At 52.9% G+C, this 19,395-nt stretch overlaps 3 protein-coding genes across 8 annotated transcripts in view; 2 read left to right on the forward strand and 1 right to left on the reverse strand.

Annotated features, from left to right (window-relative positions):
* The first annotated feature begins 71 nt into the window (after positions 1-71).
* SLC12A3 (solute carrier family 12 member 3) lies at positions 72-6,820 on the forward strand. Of its 3 annotated transcripts, none has more exons than XM_085551657.1 (26): positions 72-433; positions 512-652; positions 1,155-1,230; positions 1,319-1,414; positions 1,497-1,636; positions 1,831-1,941; positions 2,012-2,123; positions 2,274-2,404; positions 2,544-2,628; positions 2,746-2,900; positions 3,102-3,209; positions 3,300-3,423; positions 3,500-3,601; positions 3,678-3,833; positions 3,912-4,011; positions 4,206-4,317; positions 4,616-4,756; positions 4,858-4,964; positions 5,102-5,184; positions 5,281-5,358; positions 5,553-5,636; positions 5,720-5,831; positions 5,916-6,002; positions 6,157-6,292; positions 6,384-6,451; positions 6,654-6,820. In XM_085551657.1, the coding sequence occupies exons 1-26, from the start codon at positions 182-184 to the stop codon at positions 6,793-6,795; spliced, it is 3,039 nt and encodes a 1,012-aa protein (XP_085407783.1). In that variant the 5' UTR covers positions 72-181; the 3' UTR covers positions 6,796-6,820. The 3 variants fall into 3 exon arrangements, with proteins under 3 accessions (XP_085407783.1, XP_032302945.2, XP_085407785.1); XM_032447054.2 differs by having other exon boundaries at positions 73-433; positions 5,550-5,636; XM_085551659.1 differs by lacking the exon at positions 72-433 and having other exon boundaries at positions 1,746-1,941; positions 5,550-5,636.
* A 466-nt stretch (positions 6,821-7,286) lies between these two features.
* On the reverse strand, positions 7,287-11,308 carry TMEM170A (transmembrane protein 170A). Its single transcript, XM_015873824.2, has 3 exons — positions 11,178-11,308; positions 10,910-11,080; positions 7,287-9,938 (listed from the first exon to the last, which is right to left on the reverse strand). Exons 1-3 carry the CDS (start codon positions 11,296-11,298, stop codon positions 9,808-9,810), a joined length of 423 nt encoding a protein of 140 aa, XP_015729310.2. The 5' UTR covers positions 11,299-11,308; the 3' UTR covers positions 7,287-9,807.
* Positions 11,309-11,593: 285 nt separating this feature from the next.
* The window catches only part of CFDP1 (chromatin remodeling protein CFDP1), a 49,691-nt gene continuing 41,889 nt past the window's right edge, over positions 11,594-19,395 (forward strand). For 2 of the 4 annotated variants that reach the window (XR_014947720.1, XR_014947721.1), the window contains exons 1-5: positions 11,594-11,700; positions 11,812-11,923; positions 12,135-12,348; positions 13,783-13,901; positions 14,391-14,480. Coding sequence is in view for 1 of the 4 variants with exons in the window: in XM_015873826.3 (XP_015729312.1) it covers positions 11,631-11,700; positions 11,812-11,923; positions 12,135-12,348; positions 13,783-13,901 (515 nt within the window). In the remaining 3 variants the exon portion in view is untranslated. Of the gene's footprint in view, positions 11,701-11,811; positions 11,924-12,134; positions 12,349-13,782; positions 13,902-14,254; positions 14,481-19,395 lie in introns of all 4 variants that reach the window. The other 2 variants (XR_014947719.1, XM_015873826.3) reach the window with 2 other exon arrangements.

Here is a 19,395-nt window from a genome sequence, read left to right on the forward strand (position 1 = left end):
ACAGGCAGCCGCTGATGCTGATAACAGCAGTTTTGATGCCCCCTCCAGCTATTTTTTCCCCCTGACCAGCTTGGGGTGGTTCCAGCCACTCGGATCCCCCCAGGTGCCATGGGGCCGTGCTTGGCTCTGCTGGGTATAAATCCCTGACCCCAGCACTACAGGTGGGACCCGTGCAGCCACCATGGCTGAGCTGCCGTGTGCTGAGCCCCTGCCACGCTGCAGCGGACGCTTCACCATCAGCACATTGCTGGGCCCCGAGGAGGTGCTGGGCTGTGAGGGCACGCAGCTCTCGGGCAGCTCGCTGTGCACCAGGACCTTTGGTTACAACACGGTGGATGTGGTGCCCGCCTATGAGCACTACGCCAACAGCAGGGGGGTGGGTGAGGCCAGACAGGGAAGGCCATCGCTGGCAGACCTCCACTCCATCCTCAAGGTAAGGCTTTGCTGCGGGGGCTGCTGGCCGATTTTGTGCTGGGATGGCTCTGCTCAGCCCCATCCCTCCCTTCTGCAGCCTGAACCTGCCCATCTCCGTGTGCCACTGCCCGACCCCCAGCGCAGCAACGGCCTCCCTGACACTGAGGATGGTGCTGGAGAGCCAAGCAGTGCCCCTGCACCAGAGCCTGTCCGCTTCGGGTGGGTGAAGGGTGTGATGGTGAGTGCTCCATGTCCAAGAGCTAATCCTAATATCATTACGTTTAGCTCAGCGTATCTATGAGATGAGAGGTGATGGCCTCATGTTGTGCCAGGGGAGGTTCAGGTGGGATAATGGGAACAATTTCTTCTCCCATTGAGGCTCTCACAGCTGCCTGGGGAGGTGGGGGAGCCCCTTCCCTGGAGGTGCCCCGATGCTGCAGGGATGTGGCACTGAGGGATGCGGGCATGGTGGGGGTGGGGTTGGATTTGGGGGTTGGGGAAGTCTTTCCCAGCCTTAATGGCTCTGTGATTCTTTGGTTTAGCATTTATGGGTTGACAGTTGGACTGGATGACCACAGAGGTGCTTTCCAGCACCTGTGACTCTGTTTTCAACATCTCTGCCAATATGGAGCTGTTCTCTGTCCCTTCCTGGTGCCCTGTTATTAGCTGGAGGCCAGCATGGCCTTGCCTGTCCTGAGGCACCCACCTGCGCTCACGGCCATGTTCCCATTGCTCTGCAGATCCGCTGCATGCTGAACATCTGGGGTGTGATCCTCTACCTGCGCCTGCCCTGGATCACAGCCCAGGCTGGAATTGGTGGGTGCCCATGTGGGACATGGGGAGGAGGCTGTGGGGGCTGCCAGCAGTGCCCAGCACAGTGGGTTCAATCCATCCTCTCCCACAGCCTTGACATGGCTCATCATCCTGATGTCCGTGACCGTGACCACTATCACCGGCCTGTCCATCTCTGCCATTTCTACCAATGGCAAAGTGAAGTCAGGTAGTGCTTCCCAGCCAGATCCCTCACAGCACTCCTGGGCTGTCAGCCCCCAGACCTTCTCCATGGGGTTTCTGTGCCACAGGGGGCACCTACTTCCTCATCTCGAGGAGCCTGGGGCCAGAGCTGGGCGGCTCCATTGGCCTCATCTTCGCCTTTGCCAACGCAGTGGCTGTGGCCATGCACACGGTGGGCTTTGCTGAAACCGTGCGGGATCTGCTGCAGGTGAGGACGTGGCCCTGCACCTCCCGTCCCCAAACCCATCTGCAGCCCCTCCTGCCCAGGCAGAGTTCACTATCGATACCTGCGTTAATGCTGCACTGCCGATCATCAGCCGCCAGCTCCTCCAACTCGCGGACGTGGCGGCAGTTGGCTGAGGGAATTCAGTTTCCCGGTGGGTGATGGTGCCCCTTCCCCAGGAGCACAACTCCCTGATCGTGGACCCCACCAACGACATCCGCATCATCGGGGTGCTCACCGTCACCGTGCTGCTGGGCATCTCGCTGGCCGGCATGGAGTGGGAGGCCAAGGTACCGCACCCTCCCACAGCGACCCAGCCTGCAGCCTGTCCAGGACACTTCCCCCTCTCTGCCCCCCCAGGCCCAGATCCTGTTCTTCTTGGTCATCCTGGTGTCCTTCATAAACTACCTGGTGGGGACAGTGATCCCAGCCAGCGCTGAGAAACAAGCAAAGGGCTTCTTCAGCTACAGAGGTGGGTTCGCCATGGGATGGGCCACAACTAAGAGTGAAGATGATGAGAGCTGGGATTGTGTTCTGGCAGCAGTTTGCCTCCATCCAGCGCTGCAGTGTCAGAGTGTTGTGAGCAGCGGGTGGATGGGATGTTTCTCTGCTTCCTTCCCAGCTGACATTTTTGCCCAGAACTTTGTTCCCGACTGGCGTGGACCTGAGGGTTCCTTCTTTGGTTTGTTCTCCATTTTCTTTCCATCGGCAACTGGCATCTTGGCCGGAGCCAACATCTCTGGTGACCTGAAGGTAGGTTTTCACCAGCGCTCCCTGAGCTGTTGCTTCTCAGGATGGGGAGGTGGGGGCCCACGAAATTCAGATGGCACAAAACCATCACCGGGGGCCCCTGGAAAGCAGCTGTGCATCTCCCTGCAACCCCCTCGGACAGGACCCTGCCGTGGCCATCCCCAAGGGCACCTTGATGGCCATCTTCTGGACCACAGTGTCCTACCTGGTGCTGTCGGCTACAATAGGTGAGCAAAGCAGGCTGAGCCCCCCCTATGAAGTTGGGTGGTGGGCAGCAGGAGCAGCACCCCTGTGTCCTTGTGGCTGGTGTGGGAGCAAAGTGTGCACATAGCTGTGCCCCACAGGTGCCTGTGTACTTCGGGACGCCTCGGGCAGCCTGAATGACAGCGTGGCACTGGGCTCACCGGGCTGCGAGGGACTGGGCTGCAGCTATGGCTGGAACTTCACCGACTGCGCCCAGCAGCAGAGCTGCCGCTATGGGCTCAGCAACTACTACCAGGTGTGCCTGGGGATTCAGACTCTGCAATGGGGATGTGGCAGGAGAGCTCCTTCTGCTCGGGTTTCCAGATGTGGCTGAATGTCACCACCTGGATAACGTAAATGGAAGCACCGAGGGCAGGGGGATGGGGGTTGAAAATCCATTAGGGTAAGGTGATGTGCTGGCAGCACAAAGCATCCTGACTTCTGGGTTTCCGGGCAGAGCATGAGCATGGTGTCAGGATTCGGCCCCCTCATCACGGCTGGGATCTTTGGTGCCACCCTCTCCTCAGCGCTGGCCTGCCTTGTCTCGGCCCCCAAGGTCTTCCAGGTGAGCGCTGGTCCCTGTCCCTCTCCCTGTCTCTGTCCCCAGGTGACACGACGGGACATCCTTGCACTTCTCATCCCTTTACTCCTACAGTGCCTCTGCAAGGACCAGCTCTACCCTCTCATAGGCTTCTTTGGGAAGGGCTATGGGAAGAACAGTGAGCCTATCCGTGGCTACATGCTCACCTATGTGATAGCCATTGGCTTCATCCTCATTGGTGGGTGCCTCCAGCCATGCCTGGATGGCTCGGTCCCGGCGCACCGCTGACGCTCTGCCCTGTCCTCCTCCTGCAGCCGAGCTCAATGCCATTGCCCCCATCATCTCCAACTTCTTCCTCTGCTCCTATGCGCTCATCAACTTCAGCTGCTTCCACGCTTCCATCACCAACTCCCCAGGTGGGTGCCAGCCCCAGCCCCATCCCGGCTGCAGTGTGAGGAGCCTGCAGCAGCCACTGTCTGTGTTTGTGTGCAGGCTGGCGACCCTCCTTTCGGTATTACAGCAAGTGGGCTGCACTCTTTGGTGCCGCAATCTCAGTGGTCATCATGTTCCTGCTGACCTGGTGGGCAGCCCTCATCGCGCTCGGCATCGTCGTCTTCCTCCTGGGCTACGTTCTCTACAAGAAACCAGGTGGGTGGTGGCTCTGGAGAGGGCCCCATGTCCCCCTGAGTTGTTTGTGCCCATTGCCAATCCATCCCATCCACACAGACGTCAACTGGGGCTCCTCCATGCAAGCCAGCTCCTACAACCTGGCTCTGAGCTACTCGGTAGGGCTCAGCGAGGTGGATGAGCACATCAAGAACTACAGGCAAGGAGGCTCAGGTTGGAGCTGAGAGGGAGGGGAGCAGAGCTGGTCCCCCACAAAACCAAGATGGGATTGTGCCCGTGGCCACGGCCTCAGCGCTGATCAATCACAGAGGGGACGAGCTGCACCCAAACCTCACCTCCTCTCTGCTGCATGGCAAAGCCACCCCTCAGGCTCTGTCCTCTCCTTCTTATCAGGCCACAGTGCCTGGTCCTGACTGGGCCGCCCAACTTCCGCCCAGCGCTGGTGGACTTCGTGGGCACCTTCACCAAGAACCTCAGCCTGATGATCTGCGGCAACGTGCTGATTGTGAGTCACCGTGGGGCGCCCTGCAGCTGGACTCTGCTCCTGCAGTTCCCTATCTTGGGTAACCGGTGGTCTGCAGATGGTAGAGCACCACTGTCACTGGGAAACCAGTGGAGTTGGGGCTGATAAACCAAAATCTGCAATTTGTTGGTGCCACAGAAGCTCCCCATGCGTGCCATGCTTAAATCCAGGTTCTGCCAATAGCTGGGCAAGGGGAGCTGGAGTTCTCTGTGCCCAGAGCACTGGGATGGGGACAGCGGCCACCCAGCCAATGGGCCGTGTCTCCTCCCTGCTCCCCCAGGGCCCCCGCAAGCAGAAGGTGCCTGAGGCCCAGCAGGCGTTGGATGGCCACACCAGGTGGCTCCTCAAGAGGAAGATCAAGGCCTTCTACACCAACGTGCTTGCTGAAGACCTGAGGAGCGGTGTCCAGATGCTGCTGCAGGTGGGGCTAAGCTGACCGTTGCAGTCTCTGTGTGGGGCACACGGTGCCAGCCAGGCGAGTGCCTCATGCAGGAATCCATTGCTCCCATTACTTTTCTGAAGGCTGCCGGCCTAGGGAAGATGAGACCCAACATTGTGGCACTGGGCTACAAGAGGGACTGGCAGGCAGCCGCACCACAGAGCCTGGAGGATTACGTGGGCATCCTGCAGTACGCGCTGTGCTGGCACCTGGTGTCTCCTGTGCCTCTCTGAGCCAGGCCGTGGTGTCATGCTGCTGTGTTCCCACCTCAGGGGATCTGAGGGGGGGATGGACCACTGCCATCAGCTGCCTCCTCCCTCCTTCCAGCGATGCCTTTGATTTCAAGCACGGTGTGTGCCTGCTGCGGCTGCGGGAAGGGCTGAATGTTTCCCGAGTTCCACAAGCCCACAGTAAGTGCTGCAGACATGCAGTGGTGGGGACCGTCCTCGGGACCATCCTCATGATGGGGACTGGTACCTTGAAACCATGCTCCTCTCCCTCTGCAGTTAACCCGGCGTTTGGGGCAGCAGAGCATCCTGATGGGAACAGCACTGGTGGCAGAGCAATGCCCAGCACAGGCATCGGTCAGTGCTCATCAGGGATGCCCAGAGCCTCCTGCAGCCTCGGCATCCACTCTGTGGAGCTGGGTTTGTGCACGGGGCACCACAGATGCAGGGGCTGGGAGTTCAGCTTGGGAATGAGATGGTTCCATTTGCCACTGTAACAGTGGTGCTGGGGGATGGAGCTGTGCTGATGTCTGCATTTCCCTTCACAGCAGACCCTGAGCAGCAGGCGAGCACCATCTTCCAGAGCCAGCAGGGCAAGAAAACCATCGACATTTACTGGCTCTTTGATGACGGAGGTGGGCCCTGCCTTGTGCCGCAGCACCACACAGCGCAGGAGGGTGGGAGAACACTAACAATGCCCTGTGGCTGCATCCTACAGGGCTCACACTGCTCATCCCGTACCTCCTTGGGCGCAAGAAGCGCTGGGGAAAATGCAGGATCCGGGTGTTTGTTGGTGGGCAGATCAACAGGATGGACGAGGAGAGGAAGGCGTATGTGCCAGTGCAAAACGTGCAGGGGCGTCCTGGCTCAGCAGCTGGTCACTTAGCACTGAACTGTACCTCTCTCTGTGGCAGGATCGTGTCCCTGCTGAGCAAATTCCGCCTGGGTTTCCACGAGGTCCACATCCTGCCTGACATCAACCAGCAGCCCCGGCCAGAGCAGTAAACACGGCCCTGTGCCCCCACAGTCCTGCCTGAGCCACAGCAACGTGCTCAGCACAGATCCCCGCTGCTGGCCCAGCAGCTCCCAGTCCCTTGCAGCAGGATGTGGAGCACGCCGTGTCCCGTCCCAGCGCAGTGTCCTTTCCCTTTGCAGCATCAGGAGATTTGATGAGCTGATTGCGCCCTTCCGGCTGAACGATGGCTTCAAGGACGAGGCGGCGGTGAACGAGCTGCGGCATGGCTGTCCCTGGAAGATCTCTGATGAGGAGGTGCACAGGCACAGAGCCAAGGTAGCGCTGGGGCAGCATGCAGGGAACCTCCTGCTTTTAAGTCAGGAACATGTGGTTTTGGTCTCCTAAACCTTCTCCACCCATCCCGCAGTCGCTCCGACAAGTGAGGCTCAATGAGATTCTGCTGGATTACTCACGGGATGCGGCGCTCATCGCCATGTAGGTGTCAGCACCCCCAGCCCTGTTCCTTGTAGGGTAGGAATGGTCCATTCGGGTTCTGGACACCCCACAGCTGGTGGGATGGGGCAGCACTGCTGCACCCAGGGGGAAGGCACCACGGAAGGGGTCCGGTTCCAGGGGGAGGATGCAGTGGTTCTTTGTGAGCTTCTGATGCTTCCTGACAGACCTGTCTTGGCTGCAGCACGCTGCCCATTGGCAGGAAGGGGCGCTGCCCCAGCTCCCTCTACATGGCCTGGCTCGAGACGCTCTCACAGGACCTGAGACCCCCAGTCATCCTGATCAGAGGAAACCAGGAGAACGTTCTGACCTTTTACTGCCAATAAAGCCTCCCGCACCCCTGCCACGTGATTTTTTCAGGCTGTATCTGAGTGATTCAAAGGGGTTTGTGTCAGTACCAAATGTGTGGGGTTCATGGCAATACCCACAACATGCAGCTGCTGTGCTGTTAGAAGAGCTTGTTTGGCTATAATGGTCCTGGGAGGTTATTACAGATACAAAACAACACCAGTGGTGCCTCTACGGCGAGTCAGCTTATCAGGCTGAGCTGTGCCCCATCCTCAGGGTGCCCAGGGGACAGCCTTGGGCAATGCCACATTCAGCAGCCAAGAACCAGCCCAGCAATGGGGCTGCAGGGCCTAGAGACCACATACCCTGGCACAACAGGGGCATTCTGGGGGGCAGAGGGCATCAAAAAGGCAAAACCTGCCCTGCACACAGCAAAAAAGAGCATGGTTTCCAAAAGCCCCACACTGGTATCCCTGTTGCCCCACATTCCCCCCCCCCCCCCCCCAGGAGAAACACGCAACTCCGTTCATCTCGATCACCACAGCATTTACTGATCATCGCCACCAGGATTAGAAGTGTCAGTAGAAAAATAAAATTTACACAGCTTTCTATCATACAAAGATTTGTTCATGACAGCTGCACTTGCAAACAAGACACAAAGTCAGGGCTGTACCCAAGCAGAGCAGCACATGGGAAGCTGGGAGGTGAGCCCTGCTCAAGCAGCAACGTTTATCAGGCCAGAAGGGATGTCTGGATGGGGCTCACAGCTCTGCCCACCCAGGACACCTCAGCATTTCCATGTTTGGAAGTTGCTCACAGCTTTTGACAAGATTACGCTGCAGTACAGCAGGAACTGCTCTTCTCCCAGGCAGTCCCAGGGTTTATTTCCAGTCTGTTGCAACAGCTCTCAGTGTTTCTGAATTCCAGCCTTCCTAAATCCTTCTGCCCAAGCAAAGCCAGCAGACACCTGCTGAGAACTCCAGGGATTCCTTTGCTTGCCTCACTCCAGATGGAGATAAAGGAAACATCCTGTATCTAAACAGATCATTACTCCTGATTTTGGTTTGGGGAGGGGGAAAGGTGCAGAGGGAAAGGCCCAACCTTCTCCCACACTGGTCCTCTACAAGCAGCACACCATAGTGCACACAGAAAGCCTCGTGCTCAGCATCCATCAGGCAGCCTTAAAGTGGTGTCTACTAACAGTTTGAACCTTGCCCACCTAAGGAGAAAGATTCACATTAAACTAAAACTCACAGTTTTATTCCCTGGATTGAAATGGGCTGCATTTTACAGCAATTGCATTAAAAACTCCTTAAAAACAACTCTATCTGTTGGCGAAGGACCGCTCAAGAGACATCATAGCGCAACGAGAGATTTGCTTTCATGATCAGCACAGGACCTTGATTGGGGTTGTTGCAGCACAGGGGCCACCGTGTCTGTGGCCTTACAAAAATCTGATACAAAAGGTGAGCTGGTCTGGAAAGCAAAGGATTTCTGTCACCTCACAGGTGGGAAGCATGGCCTGGAGGTTGGACACAGATGGTGCCTTCCTCCAGAGGACTGTCAGCCGCTAATAGACGTGCTGTGCCACCAGCAAAATCCTCTGCATTCAGCACCAGCCTCCCTGTGGGCCCCAAGACCCAGCCCAGAAAGCAGACCTGAGAGCCCTGACTGCACAGCACATCTCTGGGAGGGAGGGCAGAGCTCAGAATTAGTTAAACATCATTTAAACCAAACCAATGCATTAGGAGATACTGCAGGGTGGCCAGAAGGTCTGGGGTTATTTTTGCACAGCTCAGTGCTGACAGAGCTGGGAATCTCTCAGATGCCATGGGCTGGGTGTTTAAAACACAACACATTGCCCCAGTGCCTGAAAAAGTCACCAGGTTCACATGGTGACCACATGGTCACCGAGGCAGAGCACTGAGTTCTACATATGCTAACTGTGCTGTCCATGTACCTGCAAAGGTGCTCCGTTGCACACCTACGTTCAACAAGTAAAAGTAGAGCAAGGAGCTCAACACCACGTTGAACTCTTTCAAAGCAAATGCACACACTCATGCACCCCAAGAGTTCTGCTGAGAGCAGCGGGGTGCGGCTCCTGAGCAGGAAGTACAGCTTTGGAAGAGTTTCACTGCAATGAAATTCATAAAGACCACAATCATTTTTATGCTGATGATGTCCCACACCTCAGTGTTCAGAATCACAGCTCTCAGCCACAATTTTGCACTTTCATCCATTTAAAATGGTTCTTCCTTTTGCTGCTCCCCGGTCTCACTATGACCATGACCTGCCATGAGGGAGACAGGGCCAGAAAAGAAAACAATAAAAGAATTCTCTCATTAAAAGAAAAAAAGAAGAAAAAAATAGAAAAAAATGAATTACATTAAAAGAGCTTTGGATTCACTGCAAAGCAGGAAGAGGTCAAAGACTTCAGTGAGCTCTGAACGCATCACAGGGCCTACAGCCATGTTCTCACCCCCCAGCAGTTCTGTTACTCTGCTGCTACAATTTGTCACCTGCAAGACGTCGGCAAGTCTCTGCCAGAGCCTATCCTCCTATCCTTCCTATCCTCCAGGAAAACACAGTTTCACTTGGCACTTAGCGTTACAAAAATGTAACGAAATTAATGATTATCATCTCAGTTTCTGAAGCAGACTGCAGCCCCATTTAGTGGCACGCCATGGCCAGCAAGCAGAGCCTGGCTGCTAGTGCTCGCTCAGGGCTGGTGACACAGCTTCAGCAGTGCTGGAGGAGAACAAACCTGGATGTTATGGTTAATACATAAGCAAGATAAGTTACAGAAAGGATGTTCTCCACCATGTCTGTGGCATACAGCCCTTCAAGCCAGGCTCTGCAAGGAGAATCCTGCCTACCACAGTCACGGAGACCTGCCACTGGCCTGAGGCCGGAGCAGCCTTTGTGCAGCTTTGTACTGGGGAGGAAACACACATCAAGGCACCGTCCAAGTTGTGCTCCCTCGTTACTGGCTTCAGACACCAGATGCTTTGCTTCCCTTCCATTTTCAATCACCAGCATCTGAAGGAAAGCTAGAGAGTGGCCAAAATCCGTAGGAATGAAACCACCACCACACAGAATGTCTGACCCACTCCAAAAATGAGGGCTTCAAAGGGAATCATTTTTTTCCCAGCGGCTCTGTAAACTCCAGCAATAGCTGCACCTGTGGAGAAGAGGGAAAACAGAAATATTACTATGGGATGGCAATGAGAACTGTGCTGCTGTGCTGCAGGAATAAAGGGAGTGATTTAACTGCAGGGCTCTGAGGGCTCTGCAGACAAGTGGGCAGAGGCAGACCCACAAAAAACCTCAGCCAGAAAGCAACACATGCAGATGTCAACACAGATCATAGAATTATTAAGGTTGGAAAAGAACACTGAGATCACCTAGTCCAGTCTCACCATGCTCACTGACTATGTCTCTCAGTGCCATAACTCCAAGGTTCTTGAATACCTCCAGGAACCATCTCCCTGGGCAGCTCATTTCTCCTTTGGAGAAGTAACTGTTTCTGATATACAACCTGAACTTCCTCTGGCACAGCTTGAGGCCACCACCTCTCACCCTACGGCTGTTTACCTGGGAGCAGAGGCTGACCCCCTCCCTCCCCACAGCATCCTGTCAGGGGTTGCAGAACTATGAGCTCTCCCCTCAGTTCTTCTCCACACTGACTCATTCCATTCCTTCTGAGCGCTGTGCTCAGACCCCTCACTGCTCTGCTCCCTTCGTGGACACACTCCAGGGCCTCCATGTCTTTCTTGCACCGAGGGGCCCAGCGCCGAGCACAGCACTGAGATGCACCCTCAGCAGTGCCATATAGAGTGACAACCCCCTCCTGCTCCTGCTGCCTGCACTGCTGCTGCCACAAACCAGGATGCCGCTGTGCTCCATGCCCACCTGGGCACACAGCTGGCTCAGTCCAGCAGCTGTCATCTCCCACCCCAGACCTTTTCCCTCTGTGCAGCTTTCCAGCCTTTCCTGCAGCAATGCATGGGGTTACACTGTGTCCGAAGCACAGAACGCAGCCCTGAGTCCTGCTGAATCTCGTACAATTGGCCTCAGCCCACCCATCCCACGGCCCAGCTGCTGGGTAAGCTCTGCTGGGCCTCGCAGCGGACCCCCCGGGTCGCCCCCTACTTGTCAGGATGCCGGCGGTGATGGGTCCCACGATGCCCATCAGCAGGAGGCTGACGGACATGAACCGGCCGTACTTGTGGTGCCGAAGGGTGAAGAGAGCGAGCAGGGCGGCGGGGACGTGGAAGGACAGCGAGGAGACGAGGGCCCACAGGAACACGCCGTACCACATCTCTGCGGGGAGAACAGGCGCTCAGGGCCGGCCCGGGCCCACGGCCCTTCGAGAGGGCCCCGGGAAGGGCGGGCGGGGCCGGGGGCGGAGGGGCCGTACCTGGGAATGTGGACAGCGGGCTGGAGTACGTGGTGGTGCCGTTACCGACTCGAGGCACCAGGCGGAGGCTGAGGATCTGCTGCAGCAGCCCACCGCCACCGCCCGCATCGCCGCCCTCCATCCCCTCGGCTGCCTGCCGGCCCGCCCCCACAAAGCTTCGACCAATAGCAAGCGCCGCTCGCTGACAGGCAGTTCCGTCCGCCAACCAGCGGCGGGATGCCATGGGAACGGCTGCAGGCCGCAAAGCGCGCCGGGAGCGACGAGGATGTGTGCGGGCAGCAGTGGGGCGCTCTAGCCGCGACACCGCCTTCTTGTCTGCTCCCACCTCGGCTAATAGCGCGGGTATCGGTCCTCCCCGCTAGGGGGCGCTCTGCTCCGGCGGAGGCGGCGCTCTGCTCCGGCGGAGGCGGCGCTCTGGTGGCGGTGGAGGCCGCGCGTGCGAGGGGCGGTGGAATGTCGGGCTGTGAGGAGGAGGCGGGGGACGGGTACAGCTCGGCCGAGGACGAGGACTATGTGCCCTCGGGTGAGCGGGGCGGAACGGGAACGGGGCCGGGAACGGGGCCGGGAACGGGGCCGGGAACGGGGCCGGGAACGGGGCTGGTTGGAGCGCGGGGCTGAGCGGCTGTGCCTGCAGGTGCGGAGTACAGCGAGGAGGATGAGAGCGAGCTCCTGAGGGAGGACGAGGAGGAGGCGGCCGGCCCCAGGCCCGCCCGCAGCAGGAGCAGCCCCCGCAGCGCCGCACGCAGGTAGGACGCACGGCTGAGCGAGCGGCCCTTTCATTGCCCTCTTAATTGGGGTTTAACAGGCCGACAGCCCGAGCTGGGCTGTGCTGGGCTGTGCTGTGCCTGGAGCCTTCAGTAGCGGGGAGTCAGGGGAGGAAGCGCCGGGCTGATCCACCGCGTTCACCTGTCAGCCCTGTGCCTTACACAGCTCTGCGTGTTTTCTTGCTACTTGCAGGAAGAAGAAGAGGAGAGGCCTCGTGCTTGAGGGCAATGAGGGAGAGGAAGGAGAAGCTCAGGAACATGAAGAAGAGGAGGATGACTTAAAGCAGTCAGAAAGAGACCGGGAAGAAGAAGAAAAGAAGAAAGAGGATGCGCTTTGGGCCAGTTTCCTCAGTGACGTGGGACAGAAGCCCAGAGCAGCAGCCACTCAGGCAACACCTGCTGACAAGGTACCAGGGCCTTCACTAAGGTGACGTGGGGTGGCTGAAGCTGGAATGTGTGGGTGGCAGATGCAGCATAGCTATGGAGAGGCCACGTTCACTCATACCCCATCCATTCTGTAAGCCTGGAGTCCTTCTGCGGGCCAGGCAGCCGACTGCCTTCCCAATGGGGAGGTCTGCAGTCCAACAGGGCTGATTGCTAGAGCTGTTTGTCAGCGTCCTGTGTTGTCCCATCTACAACTGGCAGTGTCTCTTCTTGGTCTTGGATTCACCTAGTGAAATGTGTACTAGAAGCGAGGCTTGGGCTGAGTTATATTTATGGATACAGCTTTTCCATAAGGCTTCTTGGGCCTGTGTTGCTGCCCCAGTAATATGGAGTCTGTGTGTATAAGTGTGGAAACAGCAGAGAGGTGCCACTGCTGTTTCTTTCTTACTGTAATTAATTTTTGTTTCCCAACAAATCAACCAACATAATCTTGAAGTAACAGAACTCTTGACTCTTGAACTGGTGACATACAACTGCAGTTCTCCTTGCTTCTGTCTACAACTGGAAAGCTGGAGGATGAATACAGCTGTGCAGTCTTTGCTTGCAGCTTTCAGAAGGGGCAGCCTTGTGCTTCTCCCCATCTGACTGGAAGAATGGCTGAGTGGTTGTAAGTAGATCAGAAAGAAGGAGAGAAGGAAAGTTGTTTCTGGGCATCACAGGTTGCTAGAATGTGGTTGTCTTTAAAAGTTCTTCTGTAAACTGGAGCAACTTATAGGGTTGAGTTCCTCAGCTCTTCTTGGGAACTTTTAAAGTTTGGGGTGTTTTTTGAAGATCTCTGTAGTGTGGGGTTGATTTGGAGCAAGTTTTTGCTTTGGTTGTGGAAGGGGGTCTGAGATTTGTGTATGCTGTTAAAAACCATAGTAACTACAGTGTAGTTGTTCCTGGTAAATAGATGCTGCTAACAAATAGCTTAAGAAAACGATTTCCCTCTCAAGTTAAGACCCATTGTTGACAAAGAACTTAGTGTCTTGCCAGTTCTGTCTGAAGATCAGCCATATTTTTCTACTGGTGGATTGTGTTTTTATATATTCCTGGGCAAAAATAGATGTATTTCTGTTTAATCCTCCCTGACAGTTTTATTGCTTTGGCTGTGCTTGATTTGAGAAAACTGAGACTTCAGGTTTTTGCTTGATCTCTGAACCACAGCACGATATCCTTGCTAGGTCCTACATTTAATTACGGCTTCTCTTCTTGTTTTGGTTCTGAACTGTGACTTAAAATGAGAAGTTGAGAATGAGATGGGGGGGTTCTGTGCTTTGACCAGCCGGATTAAATTACAGACTAAATTACAGACTAAAATACCTGAAGTTTGTGATGGGTCCTTGGCCATTCAAAATTGGAATTTGGCTTGAGTATAGAAATGCACTGTTTTGCTTTTTCCTTCATATGTTCCACAGGCTGGAGAAGAGAAGAGTGTGAAAAAGCTTCAGGAGAAACCAAAGGAGTCTGAGAAGCCAAAAGATTCAGGAAAAGTCACAATCACCAAAGTGTTCGACTTTGCTGGTGAGGAAGTCAGGTGAGTTGACAGTTCAGAGGCTTCTGCTGCAGGCCCTGTGCAGAGCACATGCTGTCCTGCTGCTGACAGGCTGATGCATGTAAAGCAGGGTGTATGTTCTTGTTTGTTCCTTTACGCTTTTAATCATGAGCACAGACAGACCTCAAGGAAAATGAGGTCCAGATTTTTTGCTGAGGGCTTCAGAGTATCCTTACATGCGGAGCCCAGCCTTTGATCATCAGAATATTCCTGTAAATTTACTTAGGCTTCCCCAGCTTGATAATGTGTGAAATGATGGCCCTGCCAGGGCTGAGGTAAGGAGAGAGCTGAATATCACCACTCAGCAATTACAGTCATGCATTTTATTCTTTCAGTGTGGTCCAAGTTGTGTGCTGGTATCTGATATCTGCTGGCACTTTCCCAACTGACATTTACAATCCTGTACGGAGATGTGCATATTGTAAGAGGTATTTCACTGGACTAATGGTCAATCACCTCCTACTCTAACAGCTGCAGTGGAAGTGATGGGCTAAGTTGAATCTCCCTGCAGGCTGTTTGGCTTGCAAAAGTCCCCTTGGGATGAGCTGCAGAAAGGAACAGGTATGTTCTAAAGTTGTAAGACCATGTCACGGTTTAAATGAAAATCTACCTGCATTCATGACAGGGGGGGGGGGTGTGGGCCCTGCAGGGGCCCTAGGCCGAAAGGAAAAGTTAATTAGGAAAAGAAAACAGTGGCAACAATCTAAGGAGGCACACTTATTTACTAAATACTATATCGAAGTACAGGATAACACAATTCAATATAATATAATTGAAATTAAGCTAACGAATCAAGCAAAATAGGAGAGAGAATGAGTCCCGAAACCGAGAGGCCTACTGTGAATCTAGGCGAACGGCTGAAGGCTCCCACACACTCCCCTGAACGCCAGAACTCGAAAGACGTCAGTCTAGCCTGCGACAGAGATAATATAGTGTCCAGGTCCCGTGACCCATCTCTGACCGTGTTGCTCTCTGGGAGATGTAGTCTTCTTCTTCAAGTTGCAGATTCAGTAAAATTATTCATGCTTTATATGATGTTATGATGTGGAATACTGATAGCAAAATTACAACATTATTAAACCATGACAGACCAGAACTGGGGAGGGCCTGGGTGAGCCCATTTGGAATCTGGTAAGCTTTGTGTTTCCTCTGACACCAGAGGGCAGCAGTTCCCAGCAATAACACCTGAACTGCCCGTATCTGCAGGAGGAAGCCAGGAGCTGGGGCTTGCATTGCTCTTGCTTTTCATGTCAGTGCTGATGCCTGAAAAGTGTGGATAGAGCAATGAGTCGTAGTAGAGGCTTTCCCTACACAATCTGGACTGTATGAATACCACACAGATCATGATAAGATGGCAAAGAACTGTACCACCGCTTCTCTTCAGAGAGAATCTGCCATCCCCTTTTTGCAAGTGAGAGACGAAGCTTTTCTTTATCATGGACATATAACAACTTGTGGTAGAATTACAAACAAAAATTGTATGTTCTGGTGCACAGTCCTCAGCATCCAGCTTGTTGTTTATCCCCACTTCTTCTGAGGTGCGCAGTAAAAGAGTAAAAAAGTCAAATTCGTTGTCCCACCAGGTGAGAACAGGGGAAGCCTCTAGAGCTGCAGGCTCACACAAAAGCCTCATTGGGTTGTGCTGCATCATCAAATGGCACATGGCAGAACTGTGCTCCTAGTGCTCTGGTGTTGCATGAAATCAAGAGTGCAGTCTTGTTTGAAGCCTGGGCACGTCCATCTGTGTGGTGTCCTAATGTGAGTATAGAAGGGAAGGCAGTGATTTACAGGAAAAACTGCCATGTAGGCTGACTTCAGAGCACTTGCAGAAAGGAATTTTGCCTGCACCAGAGCTTTGAAGTTGAACTACTTAAAGCTTGTACAATGTCTGCCTTGCAGCTTCTGGTTTACCTGTGTCTGTCAAAAGAAGTCTCGGATAATTGTTGTTTCTATAGGGAGTGCCAGAATCACTCAGATATTGGTCTGAGTCTGAATTTTGTGTGGTGGTTGTAGATTACAGATTAACAGCACCACTGCTGCTTTTGCTTTGTTTTAGTTGTGGGCTCAGGGAAGCTTTCTGTCCTTCCAGAAGCAGTGTATTCATGTGTACAGAACTTGGTCAGGACTCCTAAGATGCTAAGTTTGTGTTTTTGGCCTCACTGTTTTCCCTCTCATTTTTTAATAGCTGTAGTAAAGACTTTCCAAGTTAGAGAGAAGTGCTTTGCTGCACAGTTGGCTTTTCTGGTGTCTTCTACTCAGTACTGATTATTTCTCCTGAGGATCTGCAAAGGATGCAGATAGGATGCAAGTTCCTATTAAATGTTGATCAGTTAGGTGAAAGCTGGAACTTGGGCTACACTGAGACTGTAAACCTGCAAGTCACTGCTAAAGCACTTATTTACAGCAGCCTTTGTATCAATAGCCTAAAGAGCCAGCACCAGAAAGCTGCAGTGAGATCTGGAGGACTGACTGGTCTCTGTTGCTGCTAGAGTTCTAGCACACTGCTTTCTTTAGCTTCTTGATTGCAGAAAAATCCTTCCGTGTTTTTCATCCTTTTGATTTTTTTTTATGGCTGACAAGCAGCATTCAAAGCTGAAGCTTCTGTGGCGTTTGCTACACCTCGCACCTCAGAGTGTCTGATGTGGGTTGCTGTGTGTAGGATATACAGAGCCATCCCTGTGCCCAGCTGCTGCTGCTTTTTAGTTGCAGTAGGTGAGGGCCAGAGGGCTTTTTCTTTTGAATAGCAGGAGGTTGTCTTTGACCCTAATGGCTTCAAATGCTCTGAATGCCAAATGCTGACTTCCTTGCCTGGGGAAGCAGCTGGCTAGTTGGTGCTTACAAAAGACAGCACACGGTAGTTGTGTTTGTTTTTGGACTGAAAGAGCTGCCATGAGAGCTGTCTCTGTTGCTTTCCTTTCTAAATGACTTGAGGCTGCTTTAGAGTGTTGCTTTTCTGAAAGCTTGAGAAGAATTTAGATCAGAATTTAGGCACTGAGAGATTCAGGGCACAAATTTCAACAGTCTGCTCATTGAAGCCTTTAACAGAAGATCATTTAGCCCTGATCTTACTTTGCAGAACAGTTTAGTTTCCCCTCTAAGAAGATGTAAAAGATCTCTCTTGCATGATTGGAGTAGTAGAAGTATCTTGAAAGAAATCTCCAGCTACAGGGTTGCACTAGTATAGCTCAAGTCCTTCTCTTTTTTAAACTGTCAGCTCCTCTATATGTTATTGTTGCACTTGATGGTGCCTGTTTTAATAAGCAACTGCTAAAAACATGGACTAATGCTGAACTTTAGTTTCAGAGTATTGCAAATTACGGATGACCAAACAAATAAATGAATTCCTTGGCTTCTAATTTTACAAAATGTGTGGTTCAGTAATGCCTTGTGAAGCCAAAGCTGTTTTATCCTGGTTTCCAGGATTCATCTTTGTAACCCATTTATCTTTTAATAGAATCACAGAATGACCTGGGTTGAAAAGGCCCACAGTGCTCATCCAGTTCCAACCCCCTGCTGTGTGCAGGGTCACCAACCAGCAGCCCAGGCTGCCCAGAACCACATCCAGCCTGGCCTTGAATGCCTGCAGGGATGGGGCATCCACAGCCTCCAGTGCGTCACCACCCTCTGGTTGAAAAACTTCCTCCTAATATCCTACCTAAGCCTCCCCTGTCTCAGTTTAAAACCATTTCACCTTGTGTTACATAGATAAGGAGCAGAGGGTGACTGTCACCCGTATGGCTGTAATGGGGCAGTGGGAGCAATTTGCAAAGGTATTTCACCATCCAAATAGAAATTCCAAATAATTTCTTGCTGCCAGGGGAGTTTTAAGTCCCTTTGAACCTCTGGTTTACGAACTTTCCTTGTGCTGAAGGACTTGTGATTGCGTTAATAAGGAATTGTATCTCTGGTGCCAAGTTTTATCTGTTGAAAAAATGTAATTGCTGTATGATGAGGCTGACGATCTTAAATACTTTGGCCCATAGCTTACTTTAAAAATTGCTGCTGTGCTCAGGATATCAAAAGAGTTCTGCACTCCTTTGTGAGTTAGCTTTGTGTCTGTCCAGGATGGCAACAAAAAGCAGCTCATGTGAATGAAGCTGGCCCAGCCCCTTGGTATCAACCAGCCAGTAACTTAAAAAGAAAGAATGAAGTCAGGCTGCTGAACGTCAGCAGCAGGAGGTTTTAGTTTGAAACATCTTCTGCTTGCCTTTGTTTGACTTGCACGGGTGCAGAGCTCAACTGAGAGGAGTAAGGGTGTGTGGCTGAGGTGCTGACTGAGGAGAGGGAGGCCTGTGTTCAAAACCCAGCTTTGCCCAGCAATCATTGCCCAAAAGAACCCCTCACAGAGGAAGCTTCCAGACCTCTGCTCTCTGGTTCTTTCCTCCCCACACCTCACTGCTGGTGGGTAACCTGCTCCTTATAACCAGCCAGCATCTCAGAGACAGTTGCTGCTGACTGCTGAAGGACTTGCAAACCAGAATTTGTATTAACCCTTGAGCCTTTTCTCGAGCATCTTGGCTGTGCTTGCATGCTCAGAACCATTTCTTTTAGCACTCTCAGGTGTCTGGCAGGTGTTCCTGTGCTGTGAGTAATTCCTGGCTTCTTGCCACCTCTGGGGCAGAGTTGCAAGCTACGCATGAGGCTGCTGGCAGTGTGCTGGGTCTGAATCTGTGTAGAAACCATTCAGGAAGAGGTTTCAAGATCTTATTATCTCCTTGTGAGAGCGTGAACTCTGCTGCTGTCTAGACACTGAGATAAGAGGGTGCAGGCATCCAAGCAGTTCTTTCCTGCTTGCTCCCTGTCCTGCTGCTGGATGCTGAAGGTGCTGTTCTTACTGCTGTGTCCGAACTGTAGCCCATGGGGACCTGAACCAGAAGCATTATAGCCAGAGAACTGGGGGGTTGTTCAGTGGACCTTGCATAATGGGTAAATGTCTGTCTTCAGGTACTTCCATATTTGAAAGCTGAGCAGATGGTTGAGATTTGCTGGGTTTGAATGAAGCTCATCTTTTCAGGTTCATCTTGGTAATCTTTATCTGCTTCTTAAGTGCCCCTTTCCTGATTTATTCAGGCTGCTTCTGAATTATTCCTCAGTGTTCGCCTGATTAAAGCTTACCATTTCGTGGGGTACAGTGCTCATTGGGACACCTTTAAGGCTGAACTCACAGCCAGGAGAACCACCTCATTTACAGTGGGTTTTTCCTACCCTAAGGGGTGGTTGATGACCCAATTCCATGCATATTACTTGCTTTTATAGATTGCTTTTAAGTGGGTTTTAAGAAGGTATTCAGTGCAGTGATATATACAAAGGAACGGAAGGCTCCAATGTGTGTTTGAAGTACTTGAAAGCTTTAAGATGTAGAAGGAGAAAATCCTTTGCTTTCCTACAGAGCTTTCTATCCACACACCTCACAAAGTGCTTTCATGGGGTGCTGTCGCCCATTTAGGAATATGAAAGCTGGGGCATGCCGGAGTTG

Source organism: Coturnix japonica, chromosome 6 (genome assembly GCF_054131305.1).
Source record: "Coturnix japonica strain WE chromosome 6, WE-NBRP24, whole genome shotgun sequence".
Classification (NCBI taxonomy): Eukaryota; Metazoa; Chordata; class Aves; order Galliformes; family Phasianidae; genus Coturnix; species Coturnix japonica.